A 13,126-nucleotide genomic window follows, 5' to 3' on the forward strand; every position below is an offset into this window, starting at 1 on the left:
ACCCGCGTCTCCTGCATCGGCAGGCGGACTCTCAAGCACTGCGCCACCAGGGAAGCCCTCTTAACCTTTTTTGATTGACAGATATCTTTGAGAATAAAGTTGTAGACTCTTAACCCCAGAAAAATATTATGTACATAATTGTGCATATATTTTGGAAGGTTCACAGGCCCTAACTTTTACATTAAGGAAAAGGATATAAAGTTGCAAAAAAATTACTTTCAAAGCATTTTCATGCAAACATATTTACCCCACTCCTTTCCTCTTCTAAGACACATCTCTTGGATCTGTATTGGGGATGAGGGTGGAGAAGGAGAGAATTTTTAATTTTAGATAGGTAGTTTGGTAATGTATGTGAGTTTTTGTGACCAGGAAATTTGTAGATATTAAAATGAGAGATTTTAACAAGGAATTGCAGCTTTTGCCATCAGCTTTTTTGTCTGTTTTATTTTTTTTATAATTGAGGTATAGTTAATTTGCAATATTATATGTTACAGGTTTACAGTACAGTGATTCGCAAGTTTTAAGTTATAAATTTTTGTTATCACAATTTTTATAGTTATTACAGAATATTGACTATATCCTTGTGTTGTACAGTAGTATATCCTTGTTGCTTATTTTATACATAATAGTTTATACCTCTTAATCTGCCACCCCTATCTTGCCCCTCCCCAGTTCCCTCTCCCTACTGGTAACCACTAATTTGTTCTCCATATCTGTGAGTCTTTTTTGTTGTTGTTATAATCAGCCATCAACTTTTGCTTCCTTCCTTTCCCTAAATTCTGAGGCATTTGGTTTTCTTTCTCTACTGTTTATCATCATGTTTTAGTGGGTTTTTTGCCATTTTGTTAACCTAAGCATGGAAAGAAGAAAGGGGGGACCAGCCTGTCCTAATATGTAAAGTTTTGTGGCACCTCCTTCCTTTACATTCCCTAAAGATCACACTCTGTATTCTCAACCAGCCCCATCTGATCTAGTGTGAAACTGCAGTAGATGTATCTATATGTCACTGCATTCTGGGCATGAAACAATAGGCTTTTTCTCTCTGTGTAGTGAGTTGTTAGAAAGTAAGATAGCAAATGAGAAGCAGCCCCACACCATGAATTCTATTTTCATAATACAGAGCAGCTGTTATAAGAAGATGGATTCCAGAAAATATTTAGAGTACTGAATTATTCATTATCTTGAATTTAATTGAATCCAAACCAACAGAGTAATATTAACTATGGGCAATTAATGAGAACTAGAAAAGATTTTTTGGATGAGATGATCTTTGATGTAATAAATTTTGTTGAGTAGGAATTTGCCCTAAGCACCCTAGCTACTTCAGTAAGTTCCCATCTCTCATTCTTCTTAGAAAGTTTTCATTACCCAGCTAACACTGTTTTATTTTATATTTCAAGTATATACACTGTATCTTTCATATTCCAGGTAATCCTGAAAGCATCTTCTGATCTCTGCCTTTGCCCACATTTCTGAAAAGTCCGTGCATTTTTCACTGGCCTCAAAAGAAAACTTAGGGGCTTCCCTGGTGGCACAGTGGTTGAGAGTCCGCCTGCCGATGCAGGGGACACAGGTTCGTGCCCCGGTCCGGGAAGATCCCACATGCCACGGAGCGGCTGGGGCCGGGAGCCATGGCCTCTGGGCCTGCGCGTCCAGAGCCTGTGCTCCTCAATGGGAGAGACCACAACAGTGAGAGGCCCACGTACCGCAAAAAAAAAAAAAGAAGAAGAAAAAAAAGAAAACTTAGATTTTTTTTTTTCCTAACTTTAAATTTTAGTAATTCTACTTTTTGAGTTAGGAGTTAATACTTGCCTCCCTTGTTTCTTATAGTCAGACCTTCTACTAAACCTTGCATTCTCTTGCAGATTCTTCCCGACAGTCACTGGCAGCACCACTTTTGAACCTACCCCCAAAGAAAAAGTAAGTTTACATATGTGGGAATCATTTGAGTTTTAGAAAAGTCCTAAGTGTACCAGATTGACACCCTGGCTTTATGTTCCAGGAATGCTGATTATTATGAGAAGATCTCTGATCCCCTAGATCTTTCCACCATAGAGAAGCAGATCCTCATTGGTTATTATAAAACAGTGGAGGCTTTTGATGCTGACATGCTCAAGGTGTTTCGGAATGCTGAGGTATTTTTCACTGACTTCAAACACAGATTAAGAAGTTTGTTCTGAAGAGATCTATTCTAGAAGTTTAAGATTCTTACACTCTTCTCCTAGCAACCTTCATGTTTCTGATTAAGAAAGACAACAATTTTTATCAAGTACCCTTAGGATAACGGTTATAGTTTACTAAATATTGGAAATATAATAAATGAAGGCAGTGATATGACAAGAATTGAAGGGTAAATCATACTCCCAAAACAATTTCTGTAAAAACCTAATTTAGTGCTAAAATTTTATGTTTATGTAATACAGACATTTTACTACATTTAAGTCATATCTGTAGTCTCTTTACTAGAGACAATAAGTATATGTGAAATACACAGAAATATGGATAGGCAAATAAATATAAAGGATGGAATTGAGGGGTATTACACTAATAGGTTGCAGAATAGGTGAAGCTCATTGGAGAGAAGGTGGTCTTGAACTGATTTAAAGGAGAGGATGGGTATGATGTATAGAAGAGAGGATATCATTCAGTGATTTTGAAATACCTTAGAGAGGTGTTTGAAGGACAAGAGACTGCTAGATGAAGGAGGAATTGAGACTGAAGACAAGAAATGAGAGAAAAACAGACAAGTGCAAGAAAAATTATAGCAATTTTGAATTTTAACATGCTTTCTCCTGAAACCCAGCTTTCAAATATATTTAAACTTGTAGCTTTGTCCCTAGTATCTATAAGACAAAGGTAAATGGAGAGATTCTCCACATTATGCTTGCAGTACTTAATCATGTTCCATGGCCACTGTGTTTTTGATCCTAATGGATAATAAGGTCTATGATAGGAGTCGAATAACAGAGCAACAGAGCAAATGGAAAAATTACCATGCAGATTCTAATTTTAATACATTTTAGTTCAGTTTAAGTTGTTTTAAACTGTCTGGCACCTATGTTTTTTGGTATTAAAAATATGTTAACCAAATGGGAGGGTAAAGAAAATCCTGCTACCTCTTCAGGTATATTTTTAAGCCACATTGAGAAGACAAACATGATTTCTTTCTTCTGCTTTCTTCAGAAGTATTATGGACGTAAATCGCCAGTTGGAAGAGATGTTTGCCGCCTACGAAAGGCCTATTACAATGCCCGGCACGAGGCATCAGCCCAGATTGATGAGATTGTGGGAGAGACAGCAAGTGAGGCAGACAGTAGTGAGACCTCAGTCTCTGAGAAGGAGAACGGTCATGAGAAGGATGATGATGTTATCCGCTGTATCTGTGGCCTCTACAAGGACGAAGGCCTCATGATCCAGTGTGACAAGTGCATGGTGAGGGTCAGGAGGTGAAGCAGAAGCCTAGTCCTGATGAGCATGGTGACTATATTCAAAGCAGCAGCCCCTGCCTCTTTTGGTGTGGCTTGATGGGCTTTTTATAAACTTTAACTTTGCCTTGGTTTCTGTTATCCCTTACTGTTCACCGTATTGTCCTTCTCCTTTTTAATATCTCCCCTTTTCATTTTATCCTTCTTTTTTCTACCTCCCGTTCTTTCTGCCCACTTTCCACTGCACACTCCTAATGTAATCTGGATCAAGAAGAATGATAGGGGCTTCCCTGGTGGCGCAGTGGTTGAGGGTCCGCCTGCCGATGCAGGGGACACGGGTTCATGCCCTGGACCGGGAAGATCCCACATGCCTCGGAGCAGCTAGGCCCGTGAGCCATGGCCGCTGAGCCTGCGCGTCTGTAGCCTGTGCTCCGCAATGGGAGAGGCCACAACAGTGAGAGGCCCGAGTACCAGAAAAAGAAAAAAAAGAAGAAGAATGATAATATTTAGGATAGTGCTTTACCTGAAAAACATTAGAGGTACTACACTCTATATAGCATTAATACGGATGGAATGCAATATATGGAGCTCCTGATGAAGGAGTCAAGGCCTGGATTTGAGCCCTAGTATCCCCATTTGATTCATCTGCACTCATTACCTTATGGAAAGTGGAGTTATGAGTAACACATAGGATTGTTGGGAGAATATAATTAGATAAGGATAAGTCAAAACATAACTATAAAGCCTTTCACAGTGGCCATATTGTTGATACATATTACTTTGTAAGTAATAGCTTGGTACTGTATTCATTCATCCTCCTGTTCTCTATCCATCTCCTTATTTTGTTTGCCCAGATCTATGTATTATGAACCAATCTGTATACTTATGTTCAGATTAGTCCTCATTTTTTTTTCCCCCTACTTTACCATTATCTCTAATTTCTCACTTACCTCCTTAACATCCTTAGTTCCTGTTTTACTTTACCCTGTCCTACCGCCTTTTTTTTTTTTTTTTTGCCACAGCTTGCGGGATCTTAGTTCCCTGACCAGGGATTGAACCCAGGCCCCGGCAGTGAAAGCGCCGAATCCTAACCACTGGACCACCAGGGAACTCCCGCACATTTTTTTATTCTTAGCCCCCAGGACGTCTCTCAGTAAATCTGACCCCCTACATACAAACACACTTTTTTTTTCTACAGGTGTGGCAGCATTGTGACTGCATGGGAGTGAACTCAGATGTGGAGCACTACCTTTGTGAGCAGTGTGACCCGAGGCCTGTGGACAGAGTAAGTTGCCCTCTGATAACACTCTAATCTAAAAGTAGGAGATGTGGCACATGGTATTTTATCTGCCCTGCTCCTGATGCACTGAATTTCCTTTGATAAGTTATTCAAGCTCTCTAGGCCTCAGTTTCTTCCACTTTACATTGAGGGTAATAATTCTGCCCTTCCCTTTCCCTTTTGATTGAGACCAATGGGAGAATACTTAGAAATCTGCAGAAGGAATGGTACTATATAAAACCATGGTTTTTTTAAACACTACTATCCATGAAAGAAGTAACTTATAAAGTTTAGAACTTGTGTACTCTAAATATCACCTATGTTAAACAGTGTTTAAGTGAAAAGAGCACTGGACTCGGAGTCAACAAAGGTTAGTCTTAGACCCATTTTTTAGGAGAGCTGGTAGGTCGGGTATCTTGTTCAAGTTATTAAATGGGTTTTTGTCTTGGCTCTGCCATATTTATATGTGTGATCTTCTATAAAAGGAGGTATTTAGGCAGTATTTTTTTTTCCCCTAATTATTTTATTTATTTATTTTTGGCTGCGTTGGGTCTTCGTTGCTGCGTGCGGGCTTTCTCTAGTTGCAGCGAGCAGGGGCTTCTATTCCTTGCGTTGCAGTGGCTTCTCTTGTTGCGGAGCATGGGCTCTAGGCGCACGGGCTTCAATAGTTGGGCTTGCAGGTTCTACAGTGCAGGCTCAGTAGTTGTGACACACGGGCTTAGTTGCTTCGCAGCATGTGGGATCTTTCCGAACCAGGGCTCGAACCCGTGTCCCCTGCATTGGCAGGCGGATTCTTTTTTTTTAAGAAGATGTGGGGGTAAGAGTTTATTAACTTATTTATTTATTTTTGCTGTGTTGGGTCTTCGTTTCTGTGCAAGGGCTTTCTCTAGTTGTGGCAAGCAGGGGCCACTCTTCATCACAGTGCGCAGGCCTCTCACGATCGCGGCCTCTCTTATTGCAGAGCACAGGCTCCAGATGCGCAGGCTCAGTAGTTGTGGCTCACGGGCCTAATTGCTCCGTGGCATGTGGGATCCTCCCAGACCAGGGCTCAAACCCATGTCCCCTGCATTAGCAGGCAGATTCTCAACCATTGCGCCACCAGGGAAGCCGAAGCAGTATTTCTTATCAGTGGTGCTGTTGTCATTTTGAGTGGACAGTTCTTCAGTGTTGTGAGGGATACATTGCAGAATGTTTGCTTTCTTAGCCCTTTGGCACTAAATGCTAGTAGCCTCCTCCAGTCACTGTGACTAAGTCCCCCTTCACACATTTTCAGATGCCCTTTAGATGGCACAAAGCAACCACACAATTAGTCCTTCATAGAGTACAGTTTGGGATACTTAGCCTGTCAGGTTTGTCCTCTACATTCACTTTTTCAAGTTTAACAACTCTAGTTGCTGTCATCTTTTTTTAATATCTGTGCTGTATTGAAACGACTAAATAGTCTTAATTGGTTGGGAATTCTCGGTTTTAGTTCTTTTTCTCTTGAATAGAGAGGCTGGATACAATAGTCCCAGCCCTTATCCATCGGCTTTCTGCTCTTACCAGGAGGTACCCATGATCCCTCGGCCCCACTATGCCCAGCCTGGCTGTGTCTACTTCATCTGTTTGCTCCGAGATGACTTGCTGCTTCGCCAAGGTGTGTACACAGAAGCTGACCTTCCTTGCCAAAGCTGACCATTCTGAACAGTAGGGGGTATCTGCTGTCTGCATCATAGTGATTGTCACCATATGACGTTTAGCAGCAATAGAATATACCTTTTTTATATCTTCAAGTCCTTAGGCTTACATACATTTACCTCCACCCAATAAAACTAAATTGGACAGACCAGGGTTATAAAGCTAATTTTAAGACTGGGAAAGACATATAGGATTCCAAGAGGTGGAGGACTTCCCTCATGTCATTCTCATACTCTAGAATTGATTGTCATCACCATTAGACTGCTGGTGTGGTTATGTATTTATTGTTTAAGATTTTATTGTTTTTAGATTTTTAAGTTCTTTCTATGTAGACCTTGGGTCAGACTAAGGGATACCTAACAGAATTTATGCAGGAATCATTTTAACCTCCTCCTACGTTCTGTGCCTCTGTGTCTTAACCTTCTCCTGTGCCTTCCTAGGTGACTGTGTATATCTGATGAGGGATAGTCGGCGCACCCCTGATGGCCACCCAGTCCGTCAGTCCTATCGACTATTGTCTCACATTAACCGAGATAAACTTGACATATTCCGCATTGAGAAGCTTTGGAAGAATGAAAAGTATGTGTTGAGGTCCTATCTCTATTCTTTCAGCTGTACCCTACCAGCACAGAGCTGAATATTCACTAGAATCATGCTACTTAACTAAACCTCTCCCTTTTCTTTTCTTCTTTTTTTAGAGAGGAACGGTTTGCCTTTGGTCACCATTATTTTCGTCCCCATGAAACCCACCACTCTCCATCCCGTCGGTTCTATCACAATGAACTATTTCGGGTGCCACTTTATGAGATCATTCCCTTGGAGGCTGTAGTGGGGACCTGCTGTGTATTGGATTTGTATACATATTGTAAAGGTAAGTGATGTGGACTACTTAAAAAAATGACCTCTTGTCTGCTATTCATTGATCTACAACTGCCCACTCTGTTCATGTAGTCTCTCTCTGATAAAAGGTTATCCAAGGTTAGCTATGAAGCTTCAGAGAGCTATATAATATTCTTTCTTTCTTTTACCTAGTGCTTGTTACTTAATAAATATTAATTCTCTTTTTGTTAATTCATTTTTTTTCATAGTATGTAATTAGCACTCTGTTAGTACTTGTGGGAAGATAAGTTACTTCACGCCCCCATTCCAAAATCCTTATGGTCATCATCAACTCTACATTAAACAAACAAAAAAAACACAGTCGTTTCATAAGGTTTGTGGTTAACAATAGAATCAGACGATCTAATTTCAAATTCCAGCTCTACCACTTTTTACCCGTGTGCCCTTGGGAAAGTTACTTATCCTACTGAAAATAGGGATTAGTATCTATTTTAGAGAGTTTTGTAAGGATTAAATGAAATAATCTACAAAAGCACTAAGCGCAGTTTACGGCTCACAGTAAAACTGAGTATATGTTAGATATCATTATAAGTAAGTTCAGTTGCCTAGCTCTTTCTCTTAGTATCACAGCAAAATAGTCCAGGAGAATATATATTCCATGCAAAAACTAACTGCTTGAAGCCCCATGATGACTCCTCAGTCCCGCACTTTATAAAGTGTTCGTTACCAAATGTGCTTCCGTCATTTATACAGTTATTCTTTTCTGATAACTTCCCCAAAATGTGCTCTGTTTTTCCTTCTAAATGTTCTCTCAAAAATTCCTGCAGCACTCAGTCTACATTTCTGGTTTCTTTCCATCCTATAGAATGCCCTTCAACTCTTAGATTCCCTTTCCCCTTTTTTTGACACTAATGTCTCCTTTCTTCTGAAATCACCAAATGCTTAGTTGTTCCCCCTCTCAAAACAGCTACCATGTTTCCCTCTTAGGGGTCTCACTGCTCTCCCAATGGTATGTGAGCGGCAGCTCAGGGTGAGGGAAGGGGAAGTAGGGAGGGTTCTTTAACAGTGTTTGGACTCATAGGGAGACCCAAAGGAGTGAAGGAGCAAGATGTGTACATCTGTGATTATCGTCTTGACAAGTCAGCACACCTGTTTTACAAGATCCACCGGAACCGCTATCCCGTCTGCACCAAACCCTATGCCTTTGATCACTTCCCCAAGAAGCTCACTCCTAAAAGAGATTTTTCAGTAAGTCCCCTTCCTCTCTTCACTGTACGTGTCAGGACAATCTAGTTCATGCATGGAATTCACAGAGTGAGAATTTTCAAGTGGCTCTCTGCTTCTTCATCCTGTTTCCATCCCAAACTGGAAAACTCCTCTATTTGGTATGTTTGAGCAGCAAAAATGCATTTATTCTGCATTTCCTGGCATGGGCTGTGCCTCAGGGAATTGTTGTTATACTTCACTTAGGTTTCCCTCTTTTTTCTCTCTCACCTCTTTACAGTCTTTGCCCTTGAGCCCCATAGCATAGTTTTTTGTTATGTTTTTCACACCCATAATATTGAGAAACAAAAAGAATATCAGTAACATTGAGAAACCTTTGGTGAAAATAATTCAGTGATTTTTCTTTTTTATATCTGGATTTAAAATATAAGACATTATCATTATATAAAATTTGAAAAGTACAGAGGCATTAAGAAGAAAAAATTGTTTATTATCTTACTACACAGAAAATAACTACTGTTAACATTTTCATTTTCAGCCCTTTTCCTATGTGTTATTTTTTCTTTCAAATTGTGAACATATTCCTTCAGTTATATTGTGCCATTTGTCATCATTTCATAAAGGTTTTGGTTATCCATGTATTTGCTATAATGAAACCCTGGACTAAATTCCTCATCCATGAGTCTTTTTTTAGTGGGCCTGTCGGAATTCAGAGCTGTCATCCTGGAATGCTTAGAAATAGACTAACCAGAAAGCAAACCTTTATGTTCCTATTTTTCCTAGTATTATTTTTGGATTTCCCTAAATCACATTTATTTTATATTCTTTCTGCCCACCAACAAGCCCTGCCTCTCATCTAGAATTCTTTGACCTTGCTTGCTTAGTCAGCAGCTCACTGATCAGCTTTGAAACCCCAACCTTAACTTCTTAAAAGCTGGGATGGGACAAAAAGAATTTTGAGCCTATCCCTTCTACTATCATTCTAGGCTTACAAAATGCTAAAAACCACTGTGGCCTACAGATTATTAGGACTAAACTTCTGACCTTAACACAGTCACCCAGCTTAATAAAGGTTTTAGCCCAATAGCCCAGTTATTTTCTTTCTTTATCTCCTTACCTCCCCACCTCCCCATCTCCCCACCTCCCCACCTCCCCACCTCCCAACCTCCCTTATCCTGAGTTTGCCCCAGATCATCTGTATCAGCTTTGCCAGCTTCAGCAGTACACTTACCACTTCCATTTCTTCTCTGCAGCCTCATTATGTCCCAGACAACTACAAGAGGAACGGAGGGCGGTGAGTCCCATGGGGGATGTAAGGAGCCTAAGGGATTAACCAATAACTTGAATGGAGCAAGAGAATGAGTACCTACCCACTCAGCCCCACACCTGGGATTGGGGAGTCTCTGACAAAGTAGCCCAATATAGTGCCAACAGTAATATAGAAGAACTAGACTCAGTACGTGTGGTCTTGTTATGGAGCCTTAGTTGGGGCAGGGAAGGAGATTTGTAAGATTAGAGATAGAGAAGGGGAAGGATTTGGAACAGAACTCCAAACAGATTTGGAAAAATCTTTTAGGTTTCTGCAAGCTTTCCCTATTACCCCAAGGTGTATCAGCTCTTAGGACTTCTGTCAAGGAACAGAAGTAGCTAGAAGTGCATGGTTTTAACTGAGCAGTTTGGGCTCATAGTTTTTATTTGTGCTATTTTGTACACAAGAGGTGTATTCTTAGAGAAAGTACCGAAGGCTTTTCTTCAATTTCCTTTTCTGTTGAATGGTAGCGTAACAATCACTTTACCTACGTCAATAGCTTACCACAGGAAATCAACTATATTTCAATATTAGAAAAAGAAAATACCAGATAATAGGTGTGAGAAGAAATTTAGGAAAAGTAAAAACTTGATTTAAATGCTCATTTTAGTTGGACTATTGGTATCACAAGGTTATGCCATACTTCTGTGTACTCATGAAGCAATCAGAACTAGCTATGCATTTTACCAGCTCTGGTCTATTTTGTGGATTCCTGAAGGAAAGAAGAAAAATTGAATTTTGTAAATAGAAATTAAATTTCAGAGAAAGGTAGTGGTTTTTTTCAAAAAATTATAAAGTGAAGACCATAGCCAAGTTTCTTACCTCTTGAGCCAAGGCTCTAACAGCTAGACTGCAGGATCTCAAGCCATCTCGAGATCTTTTCCCATCATTCCCCTTCCATCCCCAAGTGCCCTCCTTAGCCTTCCTCTCTAAATTCACATATCTTTCTGGCAGATCATCCTGGAAGTCTGAGCGCTCAAAGCCACCCCTAAAAGACCTGGGCCAAGAGGATGATGCTCTGCCCTTGATTGAAGAGGTTCTGGCCAGTCAGGAGCAAGCAGCCAATGAGATGCCCAGCCTGGAGGAGCCAGAACGGGAGGGGGCCACTGCTGAAGTCAGTGAGGGTGAAAAAAAAACAGAGGAAAGTAGGCAAGAACCCCAAGTAGCTTGTACCCCTGAGGAACGACGGCATAGTCAACGGGAACGACTCAACCAGATCTTGCTCAATCTCCTTGAAAAAATCCCTGGGAAAAATGGTAAGGAGAAACAGGCTCATCTCTAGGGTTTAAGATAAATGGGAAATCAGCAGAGAGGGAATGAAAAAGAGCAACTTCTAATTGCTTGCTTAGAATGGAAAATAGTCTTTAAAAATGGTACAGTTCTGGGACTTCCCTGGTGGTCCAGTGGGTAAGCCTCCATGCTCCTAATACAGGGGGCGTCGGTTCAGTCCCTGGTCGGGGAACTAGATCCCACATGGATGCCGCAACTAAGACCCGGCACAGCCAAAATAAACTTAAAAAAAAAGAAAAAAAAGGAACAGTTCTTGGGAATTCCCTGGCAGTCCAGTGGTTAGGGCTCAGCGCTTCCACTGCCGGGGGCATGGGTTCGATCCCTGGTCGGGGAACTAAAATCCCACATGCCGTGCAGCATGGCCAAAAAAATGATACAGTTCTTTCATGGACCCGTGTTTAGTTATATCTTGGGAATGAGACTGGGAGGTGAGAGGATCTCCTCCCTGGAGAACAGCTTATTTCATTTGGGGCTGGAGAAGGCCTAAATTGCTTATAGGTCAGAAACGGAACCATTGAATTCCTGTGATCTCCTGAGAGCTCAAATCTGGAATAAGGAGTTGGGAGGGTAGTATTTGATGAGCCTCCTTGGTTCTGTTTTCAGCCATCGATGTGACCTACTTGCTGGAGGAAGGATCAGGCAGGAAACTTCGAAGGCGTACTTTGTTTATCCCAGAAAACAGCTTTCGGAAGTGAACCTCAAAGAATGAGAACCTCAAGCATCTGGGATCCAGTGGAGCTAACAGTCCTGCCTCCTGTTCTCTGAGTGTAGACAGGGGTGGGAAGGGTCCGTCCAGCAAGGGGAATGGGGCCATGTCATTGACATTAGGTACTTAGTAAACCTTGGAGCTAGTGGAGAGGAAGAGGAAGGGGATCTGTCTAAACAGTTCAGTTTAACTTGTTTTCCTCTCCATTGCTTCACCCTGAGGGTTAATAATGTAGGGTGGAGGGCAGAGCACATTGGGGATGACCAGAATCTTTTGGTACTTTACAGCACTTGCCCCTCCCCACAGCTTGGGTTTTTCTGTGTCATCCTCTGATCCTGTAGGCACTGCTAAGAAGCTGCTTCCTATACCCAGGTATAACTCAAACTCCAAAGGGATAGGGCCAGGATCCCCACCCCTACCCTGTCTGTTCTCTATAGGCTCCAAGAGCTACCCGAGACGTAAAACAGAAACAGTAGCTGGGCCTCGTTCCAAATCCCTGACTAGGAAAAGTTTCTCTCTCCTCTTTTGCCCAACCAGGTCAAAGTAAAATGTGAGTTGACAACTCAAAGCACTTGTAACTGCTGCCCCCTCCCTACCTCTACTCCCCCAAATGGAATCATGGAATAGGGAAGGCCCCCATGGGGTCAGAAGGTCACAGTACTTATTGTAACTATTTTTGTTTTAACCTTCATAACCTGCCGAACATATTTTTTTCTAATGAGAAGCCCAGGCCGCCGCCAGCACACGTGCTGTTTATGCGCTATGGTTCTTGTGTGTCTGCTGTGCTGTGCGAATGGAGATTCATTTCAAAGAAAAATCATTTTAAAACCTACATAAAAATGAACTCTAACCACCCCCCAACAAAAGTCACTACATAAACTGTTGAGCAGTATTCACCTATCAGAGTATTTGTTGTGAGTGTAGATTATCAATTGAAAACACTACTTCTTGTTTTACTTGTACAGTTTTCAATGTCCATCTCTTAAAGAGACAGTGTATTCTCCCCACCCCTAGTTCCATCTTTCCTCCACCTTCCTGATGACTTCATCTTCAGGAGGGATATCCAGGGTGTCACCTTCCTTCCCATTCTCTTGACCAGAAGTTACCAGATAATACTGTCTCTTTAAAAATAAAATTTAAAAAGCTTTGCTTTGTTCTTTTCAGACAGACATATGCATATACGTTTTAGGTGTTCTTATAAGAGAAGAGATGGTTTTTAAATGTGCCAAGTTGTGTGTGTATATATATATGTATGTATATATATATATATATCTGCTGCGTGATTAGTAAGCAATACAATAGTTAAACATTTTCCCATTACTTTTTTCTAATATTGGACCAATGCTCTCCTAATTGTACATTTCCTCTTATGATGA

At 41.0% G+C, this 13,126-nt stretch overlaps 1 protein-coding gene and 1 non-coding gene across 2 annotated transcripts in view; one reads left to right on the plus strand and one right to left on the minus strand.

The window, feature by feature from the left end:
- The window catches only part of ASH1L (ASH1 like histone lysine methyltransferase), a 217,146-nt gene that overhangs the window by 203,059 nt on the left and 961 nt on the right, over nt 1-13,126 (plus strand). The window contains exons 18-28 of the mRNA XM_007457931.1: nt 1,866-1,920; nt 2,003-2,135; nt 3,184-3,432; nt 4,624-4,710; nt 6,250-6,340; nt 6,822-6,960; nt 7,080-7,252; nt 8,303-8,469; nt 9,699-9,739; nt 10,709-11,010; nt 11,648-13,126. The exon at nt 11,648-13,126 is cut by the window's right edge and continues 961 nt beyond it. Of these exons, the coding sequence (XP_007457993.1) occupies nt 1,866-1,920; nt 2,003-2,135; nt 3,184-3,432; nt 4,624-4,710; nt 6,250-6,340; nt 6,822-6,960; nt 7,080-7,252; nt 8,303-8,469; nt 9,699-9,739; nt 10,709-11,010; nt 11,648-11,739 (1,529 nt within the window). The 3' untranslated portion in view covers nt 11,740-13,126. The remainder of the gene's footprint in view (nt 1-1,865; nt 1,921-2,002; nt 2,136-3,183; nt 3,433-4,623; nt 4,711-6,249; nt 6,341-6,821; nt 6,961-7,079; nt 7,253-8,302; nt 8,470-9,698; nt 9,740-10,708; nt 11,011-11,647) is intronic.
- On the minus strand, nt 4,463-4,534 carry TRNAE-UUC (transfer RNA glutamic acid (anticodon UUC)). Its single transcript has one exon. It is a non-coding gene; the product is annotated as a tRNA-Glu (tRNA).

Source organism: Lipotes vexillifer, unplaced genomic scaffold (assembly GCF_000442215.2).
Source record: "Lipotes vexillifer unplaced genomic scaffold, Lipotes_vexillifer_v1.1 scaffold238, whole genome shotgun sequence".
NCBI classification, from domain to species: Eukaryota; Metazoa; Chordata; class Mammalia; order Artiodactyla; family Lipotidae; genus Lipotes; species Lipotes vexillifer.